Raw genomic sequence first — 19,442 nt, 5'->3', positions numbered from 1 at the left:
CAATACAGAAAACAGTGTGCATTTATGAAGCCATATTGACATCACTACTGTAAGACATAAGTTAGGTGCCCGGACTGAGATTTTTTTTCTAATTTCACATGAAATATATTAGGCTCCCTGTTAAATAAGTGAAATAGGATATCAGTGTAATTGTGTGTCACCACTGACTGCTCATGTGATAAACAAAACAGTGACCCTTTTGTAGATAAAAAAGACTACTTTTGGATTTTTTTTTTTAAATCTGCATTTATGAGCCATTTGTGGGGTGTTTTTGTTTTGTTTCTTAGACAAACATTGTTTTGTCAAAGTGCTATTTTACAACCCCCCCCCCCCCCCCCCCCCACTTCATGTATTAGTGTTGGCAAAATGAAGATTAATCTACTTCCTGTTTTGGCTAATGTTCATTAACATTACCCACCCAGTTTTATGAGAAAACACAAGGTTATCTGCCTCTACTTTGTGTAGAGCCTCTTCAAGAGCTAGGTTTTTGCTTTTATTTGAATGGTTAAATCACAATCTGCCAAGGACTGCTTCTGTTGGGCTTGTAACTTTTATGGGAGGCTCCGACACTGTTTTACTCATGCATGGCATTAAAACTGAACATGCAAGCAGGCAGATCCAGATTTCAAGTAAAGGAGATCACAAGAACCTGACTATCTGGTATATATGTGAGAGCTAACACACACACACACGCACACTTGTGTATCATTTACTCTTGGATGTGACACAGATGTCAGTGTACTATTAACTAGGACCCCTCTATGGCTTTATCTGTTGAGCCAAAGTAAGCCTGATCTCCAGAGAGAGCAGGCATTGTTAAACCCTCTCCATATCCCCAGATGACTGCAGTAAAGTGGTGTGTGTATGTGAGTTTTCCCCAAGCTCCTGTCTTCACAGTCCAGATCTAATTTGCTCTGACAGGATGGTAATAAGGTAGCAATAGACACATGCTGTGTGTGTGTGTGTATCTGTATTTCAGCCGTGAACCATACCCACGCTGGCTTGTAACAGCCCACTGCTAGAAAGTAGGTGTTTAGAACCTCAAACTTACCCTCTGCGTGCGTAAATGAAGGCCATGTTGCACACAGACTTAAATACTCACAATCACATACAAACTTGAGGGCACAGCTGTTGCACTGGCTTTACCGAAGAAACACATTATGTAACCAACTTTAGTTTGTCCAGGTAGAAGTGATATTGTCTCATTTTGTATCTCATTTGAAAACCTATCAATGCACTAAAGTAGATATACTTCCCAGCCATAACACACACACACACACACACACACTGCTGAGACATTGTTTCACTGTACATATGCTCTCATCTACACTGCTATCTATTTATACCCAGCTGTGTTCTTCCGGGCTGCCATAGCTCTGAAAATTTTCTTTTGTCAAGTGCGCAGGACTTGAAATCATGACCACATATTAAACTTGATTATAGTTGTTGTTGAAACATTTCCAGGAAACATTCCCTGATTTAGGTAGGATGTTTTTCCTGTGTTTGGGTTTAATGTTGTTACTAACATTGGCTAAAGCCAGCTCCTGTATAATCAACTATCAAAGTAACACAGGAAATTAATGTGTTATTGTCCAAACTCTGAATAATAACGGCTAGAAATGTTAAAGCTGTTTTATTTCCTTTGAAGAGCTCATTGACCTGTTAATAATTTCTTTGCCACAGGGCCTCACCGGTCCTTGATCTTGAGAGGCCATAAAGCCAGGAGAAAAGATTGTGAGCAAAAGGATGGCTTCCTGGCAAGTATTCCTGTGGCTCAGCTGGGAAAAGTCTGGGGGAAAAAAACCCCAAAACAACAAAAAGGGGCAGCACCAGCAGTGAGTGTAGCTGCTCCATGCCCAAATGGTCAGCTTACACTCGCAGAACTAGACCAGTTTCAGGCTGTAGTCTCACCCAGTTAACTCTAAGACTACAGCCCTACTTTTCATGTCTGGTATGCACTGTGGATAGCTCGTTTGTAGCATGATATAAAGTTCAGTATTAATACATGCAAGTTTATTGGTGTCCCTAAGGAGAAAGGCCTTTACTAGGTGTTTTAATCAAGACTGAAGGCAAAGTCCATTTCTTGTTTTATTGCTCCTTGTATCATGATTGACACCATAAGGGGACTTTTTCATGATTGCTCTTATTTATAAATTATAGGGCAGTGTAATAAAAGAAGGGTTGTTCCACTTTATTTTACACATGTCACCACATCTGAAACTGTATTGTAATCTGAGTTCATAGTGCACTCCATCCACTTGTATGAACATGACGCAAGTTGATAAGCATCTCTGTGAATATGCAGTTATTAATGTAAATACATTGACCAACATTTGGCTCAGTGTTTGTTTAGTTTGTACAGAGTACAATGTGTTAGCTTGGGTTTCAGGAATACATTGATTTTTTTTATTGCCGAATCTAGGATGAGCAGAACTCAGAAAAACACAACATGCCGCCTCATATTTTGTTTTTTCTTCATCACATTGCATTGATCTGCAGCGATTACCGTTACATACTGGTAGTGGAGGTGCATGCTGTTTTGAGTCCTTGAAAGCTGAATTTGAAAGCAGAGACATGTGCTACCCTGGCGGCTCAAAAAATGTCAACAGCGCCCCAGCAGCATCTGTGCATCCAAACAGTGCTATGCAGCAGCTTGAAGCTGGCTACACTGGCGTGCATACAAGTCGTCTTGTTGAAACAAAATATAAACAAACCGCAAACCTCTGAACGCAGAAACCTGTCAACACTTGGGGGGGGGGGAAATTGTGTTGCTTATTTAGGCAACCAAATGATTATTACATGTAATGTGATCTGTCAGCTAGATTTTATTCCAGCATAACCTTCATTAGACGTACGAATAGTTGGATATGCTTTACTTGTAAACATGCATCTGAGACTTCCTTATTAAGTTATTTGTTGCATATTCATATCTCTATTTTGTTTTTGTTTTTTGTGATCAACTTTTGTTTTATTTTTCCACTTTGTAGTCATGAAAAAAATGCATCTCTTCAGCTCAGGGAAAGTGTGTGTGTGTGTGTGTGTGTGTGTGTGTGTGTGTGTGTGTGTGTGTGTGTGTCTTTAGTCACTGCTCATTAATGTGTATAAAGAGACTGATAACTGTGCTAATCTGAAAATGCTCTTTGTGGCGTTCTCTTATCTCTAAATCTCTCCTGGTTGGACTTGGTTTCTCTCTAAATCTTCTTGCCCACCTGCATCTCTGAATGTGTCCCACTTTTAGTCTCATTATTTCTGTCTGTCTACCTTTTGTCCAATCTCCTTCAATTATGAACACCGTCTATTCAGAGCACACAATAGTTATATGGATTTTTTTCTTCTTCCATATAATCATGAAATTGTATTAAATGTCACCACATTAAAACAGAATTCTTTCTTTCTGTCTGTTCACAGCTCCACCACCAAGCAGATTCAACAGGAGAGTGTCGGGTAAGTTCACCGGCGTGTGTTTGTGTGTGTTTGACGTCATGTCACCCAAGTGTAAACCACACCATTGGCGACATTACATACATCACTACCAAAACAGCTTACCAACAGTTTATTTGTGTGTGTGCGTGCCTGTGGGGCTGATTAGTATCTGCTTTTGCAGTAGAACTGTGTTTAGGCATTTTTTGGGGGGGGTAATCACTGTATTTGTGCACGTCACAAATGTACAACAGTGTTAAGAAGCTTCACTGTGGTGTGTTTTGGGTCTTGTGTGTCTGCCTCGTCTCTGTTTCTGTGCTTTAGCGTCTGTGGTTTGGTGTGCGCTGTGCTCTTGTTTTCTCACGCTCCGTCATACTTCTGTAGTGTTTACACGAGTGGCTGAAAGTCATCAGCCGTCACAGAGCGCTGCACTTTGATTAGGCTCTGGGTGTGTCCCCTGATGTTTATCTGCACTGCCTTTTTATCATTACTGACCTCCTGTCTTTACCCCAGTCTTATGGTTTCCTTGGAGAAATTGCACATTTTAACAGAAAGTGCACATTTTAGCAACTTTATTTTCTTTGTTTTTTCTTTTCTTTTTTTAAAAGCTAATTTAGAACAATGACATTTTGCTGCCCAGAGGTCCTTGTTGCTATGATTTGGTAAACAAAACTGTTCAAATATTCTTTGTTGACAAAGATACTGTGTGGTGCCACAACCTTTGTTGTGGTAATGTTGTAAGACACGATGATCCCTTCTGATCCATGAGGAAGAATTGCTTTAATATAACAACAAAGATGGAGCGTCACTGTGCTGCTTGTCATGTTTCCCAGAGATGTCACTGCAAAGATTCTTCAGAAACGAAGGCCCATGTTTGTAGTTTTCTTTTTCAGGCATTTGTATGTATATTCAATGATGGCTTCATTTTTTATTTTTTTGGCATTTTGGTTGTGATATACAGTCCTTTGCAAAAGTCTTGAGCTCCCCTTGTTTCTTTATATTTTACGAGGAGCCACACTTTTTTATTTTTAAAGTAGTCTTGAGCAGTAGTTCTCTTTCTAAAGGTCTTTCAAAGGTTTTCTTTGGATTTTGGCTGCTTTTTCACGCATTTTTAGTCCAACGTATGTACCTGGCCTTTTACACAGGATGCTTTTCTTTTTTTTTTTCTCTCTCTCTTTTCCTGCCTAGAAATCCCTCAGGAATTAATCAGTTCTGTATCTACTAGGGGTGCAACGATACACAAAATTCACGGTTCGGTTCGGTTCGATACTTTGGTGTCACGGTTCGATATTTTTTCGATACAAAATAAAATGTTCATGCCTTTCTAATTTGTCCTTTATTAAAATTATAAATATATATTTTAACTCAAAAGTACAGTTTTTAAATTTAACCCTAACCCTTGTGCGTGTTTTTTATTTTGACAGCGAATGCGCACCTGCGGACCACTTATGTGCAGCCCTGGTTATTTAGCTCATCATATCGCAGCCACAGAAATTCTTTTGTCCATGAAACCATAAAGCTGCACTTTCTTTTTGCCTTATAGTCTGATTTGTCATAACTTCTCCGTTTTGCGGTAAGCTTTTCTTTGGCTGTCACTTCTTCACCCTGACCTGTCTTATTTGGCTCAGCAGAACTAAAATATATATCTGTCTGTGAAGGTTCTCAGTCATCCAGGTCATCGTAGTCAAATATATATCCTGCTGCTTTTACACACGCACTCACATAAGCTCAGCGATTCTCTGCGCGATCAACCTCTCACATGTTTAAGCTTGCTGCGGGAGATTTCACTTGTCATGTTTGCATAGTAAGCTAACGATTAATAAGACGATGTCAGAGGAATTGGTGCACAAATTATCATCACTCACAGATCAGTGCTGTCGCTCTCTATACACAGTTCGCACGATTGCAAAGTGAAAGCAAAAAAACAAGCGCAAATTCAAACGCGATTTCAATATGTCACATATTGACAGTGGCTCACCGATGCCAATGACATATTTACCCAGCTACATTTCTGAAAGAATGCAAAAGCATTGACATATATTTTTCCTACAATAGCCCGACGGGCAGGGCAGAGATAGATTTTGGTAGCCCGACTGAAAAAATCGCTAGCTCCAGGACGTCGGGCTAGCGATATTGCAAGCCCTGTATCTGATTGAGGAATCACTCATCTTTGGAAAAGAGAGTTTATTACAGAGAAATGTCTCTTTCCAAAATAAAAGCTATACTATCCGCTTCTTCTGGGCTATATTCTCAGCAGCATAAGGAGAATCATGTGCTAACAGCTGTCTAAATGACTCGGCTAAAGTTAGTAGCATGCTTGCTTGTTTTTGTCTGCTTCCACTTGTCTTTGCACTAGGATGATGTCGGCGTAAATGTGCAGTCATATTCGTTGTGTTCCCACTAGTGCTTTCAGGTTAATCTCGTTGAAATGACCTTAACGCCACAACACGGCAAATCTCCGTTAACGAGCTACCGCCGATCGCCCTGTGCATGGGGCTAGACGGCCAACACGTTAACGAGCTAACTGCGCTAACACACTAGTTCCCACCCATGTAATTGAGCATTGCATGGCACATCCAACATACTGTTTTACTTTAGTCCATGACTCGCCTACCTTCAGGGTCATACGTCACATGAAAACCAAAATAATTCCAAACGCCAGATCTGAATGAGGGTGGGGGAGGTCCATGTTGCAAGGAGAGCTTAACTTCTGTCTTGCTAGCTTGCCCTGCTCTCTTCCTTCTGACGATGCTGTCTGTGTTGAGCGCTCAGTGGATCTGTGCTCGACAGTGCAGCCTAGGCGGAGCAGTCGAACGCAGATTCACTGAGCGCTCAACACAGACAGCATCGTCAGAAGGAAAGTTGATAAAATAAATTACAAATGTTGTATTGTTCGATACATATGCGTACGGAACCGAAAGCACTGTATCGAACGGTTCAATATCGATACGAATATCGTTGCACCCCTAGTATCTACACATAGCAGACAATCATTTTTCAATTGTATCCTGAGGCAATTTGTTACTAACAGCCTGTTGCAAAAACAAATTTGCTCCAGTTAAAAAGTTTAATCTTTTAAAAAATCCCAAAGAAGAGCTATTTGGAAAACTGTAGAAGTGGAGGATAAAGGAAGAGGTTATAGGCCTTAAAAAACACACACACAAACAAACAACAACTTACACCAGATGAACAAATATCCCACGAATCCCCAAATTTCACAAGAACTGGATTGAAAGTCAGTGGGGACAGGTCTTATGGCGTAATGAATCCAAATTTGAAATTTTTGTTTAAAATTTCTGTTGGTATTGATGGAGAAGGAAAAAGAGGTTCAACAATGTCTACAGCCATCTGTAAAACATGGTGGAGGCCCTGTCATGCTTTTCAAGCTGCACGTCAGTCAGTGGTGTTGAGGATCTTGTCAAAATTGATGAAATTATGAACCCAGAAAACTACGATCAGATTTTGCAATATATCTAAAAGGCAGCCAAAATCCAAAGAAATGAGTTATCTGTGTGTTTCATTAAAAATAAAGGGGTGGTCTGCCTTTAAATGAATAAGAGAAGAAAAGGGAGTAGAATACTGTCCAGAAAAGGTGTAATGATGTCATCCAACAGTTACACAAAAGCATTTACTCTTTGCTTTTCTAAATGGTGAGGTAGGTGTAGCATCCAAAACTTAATATGTGACTAATTTCACAAGGAGATTGTTATTTAGATACAAAGATGTTTGCCTAAAACCTTCTTGGCATTGTCTTGTAATTAGGATTCCTTAATAATTAGATTATTTTTTATTTTGTGATATTAAACCACTGGTCTGTGGTTCATTTAGTAACAGGCGTGATTTCACTTTCAGACCGTCTAGTGCAGTGTTCGACAACACTTCCAAATAAGTTAATTAAACAAAGATGGGGCATCGTTTGTTGTGGCTTGGCACTATAAATCAAAATATCCTCTCTGTACAGTGATATTATGAGAGTCCTGTTTTGTATTGTAGCAGTTAATATGAGGATCTGCTCAGAGTTTCTGTCCGCTCTAATGCAAGAACAAATAGTTGGGGGGGAGAGGGCCGCTTTCCAAGGACGTGCTAAGTAAAGGAATTTCTGATGACGTAGTTTAAATTGTTAAACAAAAAATTCAGCCTTGGAGCTTTTAAACTGTGCTTTAAATCAAAAAATGCACTTATCATCATTATTTTCTTTTTTAATAATACAGCGTTTGGTCCAAACACTTGTATTTTGGGGCAGAAAAAGTAAGGAATAACCTATTTGGATGATCAATATGTCCATTACCTTTGTGGGTCTTGGGTGTGATGCCTCATTGTTTAAGATTGTGTTCTCACTCCTAATTAACTACCATATTCTGAATTAAAGAGCACTGAAACTCACACTTTTGCATTTTTATTTCTTCAAACTGAAACAAATGAGTTAGCACATTGACTCTCTAGAGATCACGCTGCTTCAAACATCATTGTTATGACTGCTGGAAGAGAAGACTCTACTCTTGCGCGCACACACACACACACACACACACACACGGAGGCATCAATGTGTTTTGTGAGAAGTGGTGTCTCTCTCTACAGAGAGGGAGGAAACAGATAAATAGTGACTATCTAAAATTACCTTGTCAGTGTTTGTCATGCACTGTAGCAAAACATGTCGCTGCACATGTGTCATTTCCTCAATCCAGTGTCCTGCGGTCCTCTCTTTCCCTACGCTTGTGTGTAGAAACATTTGTTTGTTTTTCCTTGTCCAGAAGAATGTGATAAAATTGAATTATCTTACAAACATAATTATCTTACATACACACTTTTTGTTGAGTGGACTCTGGGCTGTTAAGAGTGGTTCATTTTGAAGTTAATTTAGTAAATTAGCTTACCGGTACCAGTTTACAATGTAAGGGACAGAGTAGTGTATTTTTGACAAGGTTTGTCATTTTTAAGGCAAGTTTTTGGTATGTTTATAACTTGAGGTTACTCTATTCCGTAACCCCTGTTCTCTGATAACATGAGTGAGGTGTCTCACTATGGCTGAGAGAGCGTTCCCCATACAGGTAAAAGGTGCAGCAGTGAGAGTTTGCAGCCATCTTTAAACCACGGTGAAGGCTTAATAGTGGTTTTGGGCTGCATTTCAGCCAGAGGTGTTGGGTCTTGTCAAAATGGACAAGAAGTTATGAAGAGTCACGAAAAATGCCATCAGATTTTGATGCAGCATACAATACTATTTGGAAAGTGTCTAGTAACAGATTAATCTTTCAGCATGACAATGATCCCAAACAGACTTCCAAGGGAATAAAAGCATCCCTGGATACAAAATCCCATAGTGCAATGCCATCAGTCACAGTGGCTTTGGGACCTGAACATTATTGAAGCAGTGTCGGATTATCTTGACAGAAAACAGAACAAAAGTTAGCCAACATCTAAAGAAGAGCTTTGAATGTCCTTCAAGAAGCCTGGAGAACTATCCTTGAAGACTACTAAAAAAAAAAAAAAAATACAAGAAAGATTGCATAAGAGAGTTCAGGCTGTATTGAAGAATATTTCCATGTATGTTTGCTTGTTTCAGTAAATCACTGCATGTATTTCCCATTTTCCTAACAAAATATAAATGAATGGGGATGGGGTCCAAACTTTTGCACCATACTGTAATTAATTTTTTAGTTGAAGTGGCTTAATGCTTACTCAGAAAGAGTAGTAGAAAACTGTATTTTTTACCTGGATTTCTTTGTCTGTAGTGTGTGCGGAACCATTAAACCCAGACGAGGATGACGAGGACACTGAACCCAGAGTGGTTCACCCAAAAACAGACGAACAGCGCTGCAGACTGCAAGAGGCCTGCCGAGACATCCTACTCTTCAAAACACTAGATCAAGTAAATCAGTCACACAAACAAACAAAACAAAACAGGAAGAGATGTGTACACAGATGGTTAGCAATGGATAAAACTATTAAAAAAAAAAGGGGGGGGGGAGAAAGGTTGAACAAAGAATGATTCCTGAAGGGATGCCTTCCTCATTAAACCTGTCAGTGAGGCCATGAAACAATATTTATTATTAACTTGGGTACAGTGCAGTAGAGTTACATGCAAATAATGCTATATTACTACTTGTGGTGTTTGTGTGTGCAATGAATTACTGACTCGTTTGGGTCACATAAACAGCACAGGTAAATTATGTTTCTTAAAGTCAATTGCTGTTGGGGTAAATCTGACATTGTGAAAAAAAATATTGTATTGTGGACTCGAAAATGGTCCTCTTCCTTTCCCTTGTGTATTTTCTAATACCATTTCCCTGATGGGATAATTAAATTTCTTCTTGTCTCCCTTCAGGAGCAACACACACACAGAAGCTAACTGAAATTATTGATGCACGGGCGCATGCGCACACAAAATATATTTTCCCTGTTACTCATCTTCCTCATTTGTGGCTGACATCCTTTTTCTGTTCCCGTATGAAGGAGCAGTTCTCACAGGTGCTGGACGCTATGTTTGAGTTGATTGTTAAGCCTCAGGAGCACGTCATAGACCAGGGACATGATGGAGACAACTTCTATGTCATAGAGAGGTAAGAAGCAGATGCCCGTGTCAGATCATTAAAACTGGGACTGTTTGTTTATTCAAATACAGCCTGTTTATTTAGGCTAGGCTGGATGGCAAAAAGGCCAGTGATGGTGTTTTACAGCATAACTGTTGCAAAAGACGGTGATGACCAGAGTTCCTGTTTTGTATATTTGAGTTATTATATTATACTGAAAGACCAGACAATATACATTTGTATTATTTAAACCAATGCAGTGCCATATTCCTGCATCATAATGTAGCATCAGTCTGTATGGAAAAGAGTCAGACAATTATGAGCCTCATAAAGTATAAAACAATAAATCCTTCCATTACATCCTAAACAACTGAAAACTAGATCTGACATAGTGATATCACTTAGAAAGTATATTATGGTAATTAAGAAATGAGTAGAAGGTAGTTTAAAAAAGCATGGCTGTTCTTTTAGAAATCAGTAAATAAGTTGTGACTGCTGGTCATAACAGTTGGGCTTGGGTTTGTGCATTGTTCAGGTTTGACAGGCGTGTGTATCTGTGTTTATGGTATTAGTGGAGCTGTGTATTTCACCTGCTGTATTGTTAATGTAAACACATGGTGCGTTCACAGGTCTTTACATGCCAGGTTAAAGTTGACTTGCATTAAATATACCCTCTGCGTTATATGTAATATGGAAAAATGAACACATTGTGATTTGGAAAATTATAATTACTCATTCGTCTGCAGGAAGTTGTGCTGATTGCTGCATTAACTTTCTCAGGCCTTGGTGAAATACAAACATTTTAAGTTCATTTCAAGAGTTTTGTACTTTAAAATATGTTAGATGCAACTTGAAAGGTTTCCATGGTGATCTCGAAGAGTACAGTGCTCTTGTAGGATATAGCATCTTTGTCGCTTACATTACTCTAACCAAAGTGATTACTTAAGAATGACTTAGGGATTACTTGCACTGAAAAAAGCCTGACCTCAAGATGTCAGTTTTTAACCTCTACCACTGAAGAGAGAACAGACTTCCCACTGTGTTTCTGGTGGCCTGCCAACGTTTGTCCCACCCTGGCCTCAGTTCATTCTTGGCATGGCTCATATCAGTGCAGTACAGCAGTGTAGTTCCACTCGTGTGCTATCGTTTCATCTGCACACACACTTTTAAACACAGCGTGCTCCCTGTACATGAGACATGCAGTGACCTTTATGAGCAGCATGCCTGCCTGATCATATACTATCCTGTGGTTTTTTTCCTAGCCTGTGCAAAGTGTAGGTGGCAGCTAATGTCACGAGCAGGGTGGGGTGTGAACATGGACACACAGAGAGACGAAGGGATAAACAGAAAAGAAAAGCAGTGAGGATAATAGGATAAAGCAACATTGCTTGTTTCCCATTTAATCTTTTTCGTATGTCACTGAGGCATATTTGTATTATAGACATCTCCTGCTTTCCTTATGGTGTCATATTATTAATCAGCTTAAACAGATTGGTCTGTTTCTGCTGTCAGCTGATTCTGAATGGCATAACTAAATGGGTTTGTGTAGCTGACGTGTGTGCCACTATATGGTAAATGTCCACTTAACAAAATCATAGACAGTCAGTTCTAAAGCCTCTAAGACAGGAAGTGGCTAGAAATCCTTCAGAGCTCCTCAAGGATGAGGAGTAAATATATAATGGGAGGAGTGACGTGAAAGATGTGAAAAAGGATCATTGTTGCTTTCAGCTGTGATTACTTAAAGTGTTATTACTGTAATCATTAAATTAAAAGTTTCAGTTTTGAAATCATTAAGTTGCGTAATCTTTCTCTCCTGCCTGGGTTTTTCTCATGAAAGCTGTAATGTCTTATATATTTTCAAATCACTGTGAAGCTCAGTGCCCAAAATAATTTTTTAATTCTGTTTACTGATATTGAGCATTTGCACCGTGTATCTAGTTTAAACATCACTGAAGGCTGTGCCCAAGGGTGGGCTTAGAAAAATTATGTACACATCCCCTAAGTGCAGGAAGAAACATCCGTTTGTCCTTGAGCAGCAGTTCCACAAATATACTCGTCGTTTTCTCATTTGCTGCAGTTTATCAAGAAAGTACATTTAACACTAGAAACACTTTGAGTTCAAAAGCACTGAACTACGCTAGTGTGATGTTATTCCTAGTGGTTGAATGAAGAAACAGAGGTGGTGAAAGAATCATGGCTCTTTGTTTATATTGACCCAGACATATTTATCCAAGCATGAAATTTATCAGTGGCCACCAGGTTTCACACCTGTTTGGTTGTTGAATAATGTGTGAACAACACATACAGATGGGTCTAGAGGGGGGAAGAAAAGAGAGGCTATAAAACTGTCGAAGTAACTTGCAACAGCTTTAATCCGCTTTGGCATGGATTCTACAAATCTATGAAACTCTACCAGAAGGATTTAACACATGTAATGCAAATACAGCTTTCGGATCTCATATCATATCTACTATCATTTAAATTTAATTCATTTTAAATTTTAATTTATCAATGGATTTGAATCACATCATAAAGCCATTCATTAACTTCTCTTGCCCTATGAATGGCAGAATGGTCTCACCATAGGATGAAGGTGACCACATCGAACAAGTTTGCATTGATTTGCAATGAACAGATCCACCAGATCCTTCACTGCTTAACTTTCTCACTCATCTGTAGCTACATCTTAACTTCAGGCAGCTGGCGAAACAGGTTATCATTGTTCCCTCTGTCATGATAATCCAGTCGACGTAAGCTAATACTCAGTCGCCACCGATAGGGTTTTATCCCTTCTACGCAGCCAATGGGAAGACTGGCTAGCCTACAAAATTAGGGGTTAATCCTGCCAAGCAACAACGCTGCAAATTACCTACTCCAGGTTTAATCCTCGTGCAGACAGAGAGGGAGAGTGGGCTTCTCAACTGAAGCATTAGTCTCAATGAGTCAAGTAGGCACTATAACCTTGTTTTTATTAGACAGTGGGATAATATAACAAATCCAACTGTTTTCCTGTCATGTTTTCCTGCTATTAAATCTTTTACATAGTGGATTGCAAAACAGGATGCTTTGTAAAATGAAAGAATTTGACTGGAATGATTTGCAAAACATTTGAAGTACATTTAATTGGTAGAAGAACAACGACAAAACAGAAAATGGTAAAAGTGAGGAATTTTCTTGAGTTTGAAAAATATATGATCATTTTAAATTTGATGCCAGTACCACATTTTAGAAAAGTTAAGACTTTTGTTAATCACATTTTCTTTCAAACATGGTTAATGGTACTGTTGGAGTTATAATAGTGAAATGTGTTGTCATTCTCACTAAATATTTTTGAGCGGTTCGGCAATCCTCCGTGGTATTTTGCATTTCATATTGTACCAGATGCTTTTAATAAGCGACAGCTCTGGACTGCAGTCAGATCAGTTTATCACCCCAACACTCTTACTGTGGAGCTATAATGTTGTAAGAAAGTAGTTTGCTATAGTCAGGCTGATATAGATACAGCAGCATGTACTACTTCAAAATTTGCATTGCTTGTTCAGAGTCAGTGGTCCACAAACATATGTGAGCTAATGCCTAAAGCCCATAGAAATTGCCTATGCTTATTTTGAATGGTGCAGTCCTGATGGCACCTCTGTACCTAAATGAGCTTGTGCCCAGAGGATGTGTCAATTACACTTTTATTCATTGCTGACAGTGTTTTTCACACGTGTTCCTGAGCTTGTATGAACCCACTGATTTTTCCATTATAAAATCTTTTATGTTTTAAATGTAGTGCCTCCTCGGGGCCTTATGATTCTGCCTGTTCCCTATTAGTTTTCAGCCTTGTCCCTTGGAAACAAAGATTTTCCTTGTTATATTACACTGAGAGATGTATTACAAATTATTGAGCTTCTTCTTACACAGTATTTCTCAGGGAAATAGACACTTCTCCATCTTTACTTCCTCTCTGAGATGTTCTTCAAATTAAGTGAGTTCAGGTATTTTTTGCAGTGATACGTTTTCCCTGGTTATACCTGTGCGTGCCCATCAATCCATTTTAGATAGCTTCACAGAACATTGCAGCATCTTTATGTGCTTACATTACTGAAATATAGCATTGAAATGATTTGCAAATCAATGCATTCTGTTGTTTTGTTTTGTTTTTCTTTTTAAGAATAAACACAAGTCACCAAGTGTACCACACTATCACGGTCCTATCCACAGGATAGAGATGCTCTGTAAATAGATAACCATGTACACCATTTTGTAGTTAATAAACATTACTCATTTTGTGTGATCAGTGATGACTGTCATCAAAAAACCTCTTATAGCAACTAAAATGGTACATTTTTTCAAAGCTTGTGGAGAGGTTGAACACAGTCAGAGGAAGAAACCATAAAATGTTTATGCAGATCTTGAATCACTTTCTTTGAAACTGCAGCTCTGTCCAAGTGCCCTACTTTTCTCACTTTGAGACTCTGCTGCTGACTTCTTGTTATTTCTAACCTTCTGTCAATCGCTCTCTCGCCTTCTCTCCAGGGGTGTGTATGACATAGTGGTTTCAGGAAAATGCGTGGGTCAGTATAACAATAAGGGCAGCTTTGGAGAGCTGGCACTCATGTACAACACGCCACGTGCCGCCACCATTGTAGCCACCCAGGACGGAGCGCTATGGGGACTGGTAAGAACTTATAATCCACTTTAAATCCTTTTCTAAAGCCACCACCTACATGAAACTCCATTATTAAGCATTTTCTAACTCCATTTTGTTCTTTGTTTTTCAGTAACATTTCAGTTATGACCTCTTTGAACTTACATCAACTGTTGTACATCTGTTGTAATAGTATAGCAGCCTGTACGGGTCTGTAAAGCTCAGGTTTAAACTGTTTTCATTGAAAATTGTCTCAAGAGTATTGCACTGTGAAGGCTGGGAGCTGTTTCTGTGACTGAACACAGTTTAATAGGCTGTGATGCTGAAGCATGTTAAGAATGGACTCCTGTAATCTATGAATGGAGCCAGTGGCTTTGTAATGTCTTTTGCCGCTGCAGCTCCACCTGCTGGCCAAGCAGAGGAAGAACAATGTGACTTTTTCTCTATATGAGGTATTTGTTTATTAGAGACATTTTTCCTCTCCTAGGACCGTGCTACATTTCGTAGACTCATTGTAAAGAACAATGCCAAGAAGAGGAGGATGTACGAGTGTTTCATTGAGTCAGTGCCCCTACTCAAATCACTGGAGGTGAGTTATACTTGGATTGGTTTGAAATAAGCCTCATCTTACTCAGTTTAGGCCCCCCCACCCCCACGCCCTCATATTAAAGAGTCTAAAGTTCAGCAGAAAGTATAAGAATGTGATTGATGAATCTGAGATGAGCTGGATTGACTTTGGGGGTATTTGCAACATTTTTGACGCATTTCTTCTACAATATTGCCATTTTCCCTTAAATGTTTGTCTTCTCTCTTTCCAGGCAACAGAGAGGATGAAGCTAGTTGATGTATTAGGAGCAAAGCAGTTCACAGATGCCGAACGTATCATCACACAGGTGAGAGATGCATTTATCAGATGTAGTTTCACGCTGCAGCGTTGAAGGTCTTTACATTCATATAGAGCATATATATATAGATAAGTGTCTTTTCTTTCTCCTCAGGGAGACAAAGCTGATTGTTTCTACATTGTAGAGTCTGGGGAGGTCAAGATCATGATGAAGAGTAAAGTAAGAAGCTCAACTTCTTTGAATGAATGTATTTTCAATGTGCATTTCTATAAGCAGAAAACTTAGGATCATACTTACTGGTTTAACAGTATGCAGTTAGACAAAAGCCTGATTATATTCTTTCACCAGGTAATTTCTGTACAGCACAATAGCAACCCACACTCTCCATTGAAATCCATCACAACACAAAAGCGTGTCCTCTATTTGCCTAGCAACTATGGGATTCATGATTGTCTGCTCAGTCTGCTGAGTGGCTCTTGCTTCGGGGTTGAGGCTCCTAACCTTTAATCCTGTTCCCTTTTCTCCTCCCCCCTCTCCTGCAGACGAAGGCAGACCACGCAGACAATGCGGAGGTGGAGATAACACGCTGTACCAGGGGTCAGTACTTCGGGGAGCTGGCCTTGGTCACTAACAAGCCCCGGGCCGCCTCAGCCTACGCAGTGGGAGATGTCAAGTGTTTGGGTAAGACAAAATATACTTGGACATCAATGCCAATCCTGCTATCTCAAGGATAGTGATAAGGAACTTAGATGTGTGTAACCCTTGTATATAGTTGGGCATCATATAAAATCTGTGAATGAGTAGTATTTAAACCACTCAAACTTTCAACAGGTCTGTGGTATTCATTTTCTACTAATTGAACTGTTACAAGCATTTTGGCCTGAGATATCAAGTGGCATTTGAATTTTGATTAATTCACGGCCGGCTGTTCATCGCCTTTTTTTTTTTTTTTCCTCTTTGATTGAAGGTCATTGTGTCATTATTTTGCTTTTAAAGTGGGTACACTAATTCAGGCTCTTCAGAGTGTGTATGAGCAGCTCTTCAGTTTTGAAAATGAACAGGATTATTATTTTTTTTATTTTTTTTAATAACTGGTTGTGTTTTTGTAGCATCCCTGTGGTTTTTATTTAGTTTTCCAGTCATCTCTGTTATTTGTTTTAATGGTGTATTAGCTCCACTCTGTGTTCCCCTGTTTACTCCTCTTTAGTGTTAACCATAAATACACTGTTAGTATACACTCTTATCCATCTTGTATTTCAGTGTATTTTCTGTTCCCTGACGGTACCCCAGCTTGTCTTGAACAAATGCTTGATCTTTTAAGAAGAGGAAGTGTCATTAATCTGTACTGCAGCGGCATATTCTGTCTGCTGTACTCCTGTCACTCTCCCACCGTTGTTAAAGATGAGCAGGACTTCAAAGGCCCCCTGGTGCCTGTAGTGCTGTTATGAACATGTATATCTGTCACAGTGCATCTGTGACAGATAAGATAAGCAGTCTGCTAAATGTATTAATGATGCATCAGAAACATTTCACTGATGACTGAAGTTGTTGTTTCATTCGGGATGAATGCTTATGCTCGCATTTGTCCTGATGGAGGTGAATTTGTCTGGTACTTTGGAGACCTCGGGGTTCAAGTGGGGTTCTTGTGAGATGTGTTTCCAGCTTGGCAGCTTCAGATGATTCTAATCGCAACTCTACTCGTTGCACTTGCGCCTCAGAAATACGTCTACCCTGATATTCTAATGTAGATGTTTGGGAAAGCCAATCCTTTATTTATTCTTTTCAGGAAATTTACATCACAAAGGCAGACAGCTTCAGCACAGACATAATGCCTCACATCCCAAACAGAAAAACTTTATCTATTCCTCATGGCTCCAACTTCCTGTTGAGCTGCACACCAAAGTATCTGTGGTTAAAGACTACTTCTGCTTCTGGGTGGTTATCGGTATTGGTTATGTCCTCCTCCTACCTCTCTTAAAGTCCACAACCATCCCCTTGTATTTGCGATGTTAAGATGGAGATGATTACATTCCCTCCAATCTACAAAGTCCTGTGTTTACATATATATGTAACTTTATGTGGGGAAACATTTCAACAGTACCCCTTGTAGACTGTTTAAATGTGTTGTGACAACTGAATTTAATCCTCAGATGTGTTTCACATCCATCTCTGTTTCTCTGTTTAGTAATAGACATCCAGGCATTTGAGCGCCTCCTGGGCTCCTGTAAGGAGATCATGAAGAGGAACATCGCCCACTATGAGGAGCAGCTGGTGGCTCTGTTTGGCTCCAGCATGGACCTGAGAGACTGAGCCTCCCATACCACCCTCCGTGCCTTCTACTACAAACACACATACAGACACAGACACACAGACATATGTCCTTTCCCACATCATGCAGTGGCTATAGAGACTCATAAGCTTTACACAGATGGTGCAAATGCATGAAAGTGTACTTGGCTCACCTCCAGGTATATAAATCAGAGTATGAACACACACTCCATCACACACACACATTCACTGATCTCTGTAGGCACTGAGAGACGCTCACTTAAGTCTGCTCACCCTCGTGCACAACCAGCTCAACAGACCCCTTGTTAAGCTGACTTTGGTTAGATATACACATACAGAGCTAGCTGAAGGCCACATACCTTGTTACTTGAGCCAGCTTCAACCTCTCAGTATGAATGCCTTTGCTGCAGTGACCTAAAACAGGTAAAAGCAGTGTAAGGACGTATAGTACACAAGCACTCCATACACACGTCCAAAAAGACACAGAGCTTCACATGTGCAGGCTTTGCATTCACGTGAGCACTTAAACAACTCCAAGTTGTTCCAAGCCTCAGCCAAGGACACATCAACCCATGGAGACACACACACACACACACACACACACACACACACACACACACACACACACACACACACACGGGTACAACATATAGGCAACCACAGTTGCAAAAACGGATACACTGTGGTAAAATGGAGATGAAAAACTTCCCTGAAAAGGAAAACTTCAAATTCAAAAAGGCAAAAAAAAAAGAGAGTTTAAAAAAAGATAAATTTTAGTAACATTTTATGAAGATTCAAAACAGAAGCTTTGATAAAATATTTAAATTAACAAAAAAAGAGTGTTTCCTCTTTGGGGGGGCTGGGGTGCAGAACTTTGTGAGCGCGCTCCGTTTCTTCCTCTACTGTTGTTGATCGAGTTGAGTTAGTGCTGGTGATTATTGCAGTACCACAGAAGAAGCAGTGAAAACAACCCTATGTTTTCTGGGCCATTGTTATTCGTCATTGACTCCACACATCATTGTATTGAATTAATTAATAATGTATTGTTATATTCTTTTTTTTGCTTTTTGTTTTGTTTTACTTTGACCAGTTCTGATAAAATTCACCATCATCTCTGACACAATGTAAAGAGAAAAAAAAGGAAGAAAAAAAACATCTAATATAACATTAGTGCTTATTTCGCCTTGATTATCCTTGAATAAGTTGTCCTGGATTTAAAAATGGAAAAAAAATAAATAAAAAATTTTGTTAAAAAATCTTGCCTCTGTTAAATTTCTAATGCAACTTGATATTTTTTTCAGTGCCATATTAATAACATGTAAATGCAAGTATTTGGGTGATTCAAATGCAGTGCATGTAACACTGAGCTTTGGTTGATTCTCACAGGCAGTTTGTGGTCCTTCATTATGTTCTAGCCTTCAGCTTATGTAGTAAGAGACTACTCATCACTACTGCACTGCTTTGTTAACGTCATTTCCCTTTGTTTCCATGTGTCAATTTTCATCTTTCCTAAAGGTGCTTGTACATGATTCAGCTGTGACTCAACTTTAGACAATACTTACTGCAGATCACTGTTTTTAATTAATTTTTTAAAGTTACAATAATAGTCATACATTATGCATTATTTAAATAATAGCCAAAATATTCCACCTACTATATAACACAAAGAAGCCACTCATGACCTCACTGAAAAGGTCAACGGAACAGATTTTCCTTTAATTTGTCACT

The 19,442-nt window shown here is 39.3% G+C and overlaps 1 protein-coding gene across 2 annotated transcripts in view; it reads left to right on the top strand.

Annotated features, from left to right (window-relative positions):
* prkar2aa (protein kinase, cAMP-dependent, regulatory, type II, alpha A) overlaps positions 1-18,970 on the top strand; it is a 45,869-nt gene extending 26,899 nt beyond the window's left edge. For both annotated transcript variants that reach the window (XM_082519656.1, XM_082519655.1), the window contains exons 3-11: positions 3,409-3,444; positions 9,150-9,286; positions 9,871-9,977; positions 14,469-14,610; positions 15,068-15,169; positions 15,399-15,473; positions 15,579-15,644; positions 15,968-16,106; positions 17,611-18,970. In XM_082519656.1, coding sequence (XP_082375782.1) covers positions 3,409-3,444; positions 9,150-9,286; positions 9,871-9,977; positions 14,469-14,610; positions 15,068-15,169; positions 15,399-15,473; positions 15,579-15,644; positions 15,968-16,106; positions 17,611-17,735 — 929 coding nt within the window. In that variant the 3' untranslated portion in view covers positions 17,736-18,970. The remainder of the gene's footprint in view (positions 1-3,408; positions 3,445-9,149; positions 9,287-9,870; positions 9,978-14,468; positions 14,611-15,067; positions 15,170-15,398; positions 15,474-15,578; positions 15,645-15,967; positions 16,107-17,610) is intronic.
* Positions 18,971-19,442: the final 472 nt, after the last annotated feature.

Source organism: Aulonocara stuartgranti, assembly GCF_965226115.1.
Source record: "Aulonocara stuartgranti genome assembly, chromosome: 20".
Classification (NCBI taxonomy): Eukaryota; Metazoa; Chordata; class Actinopteri; order Cichliformes; family Cichlidae; genus Aulonocara; species Aulonocara stuartgranti.
The sequence above is the reverse complement of the archived record's forward strand: the minus strand, read 5'-3'. Positions and strand labels throughout refer to the sequence as shown.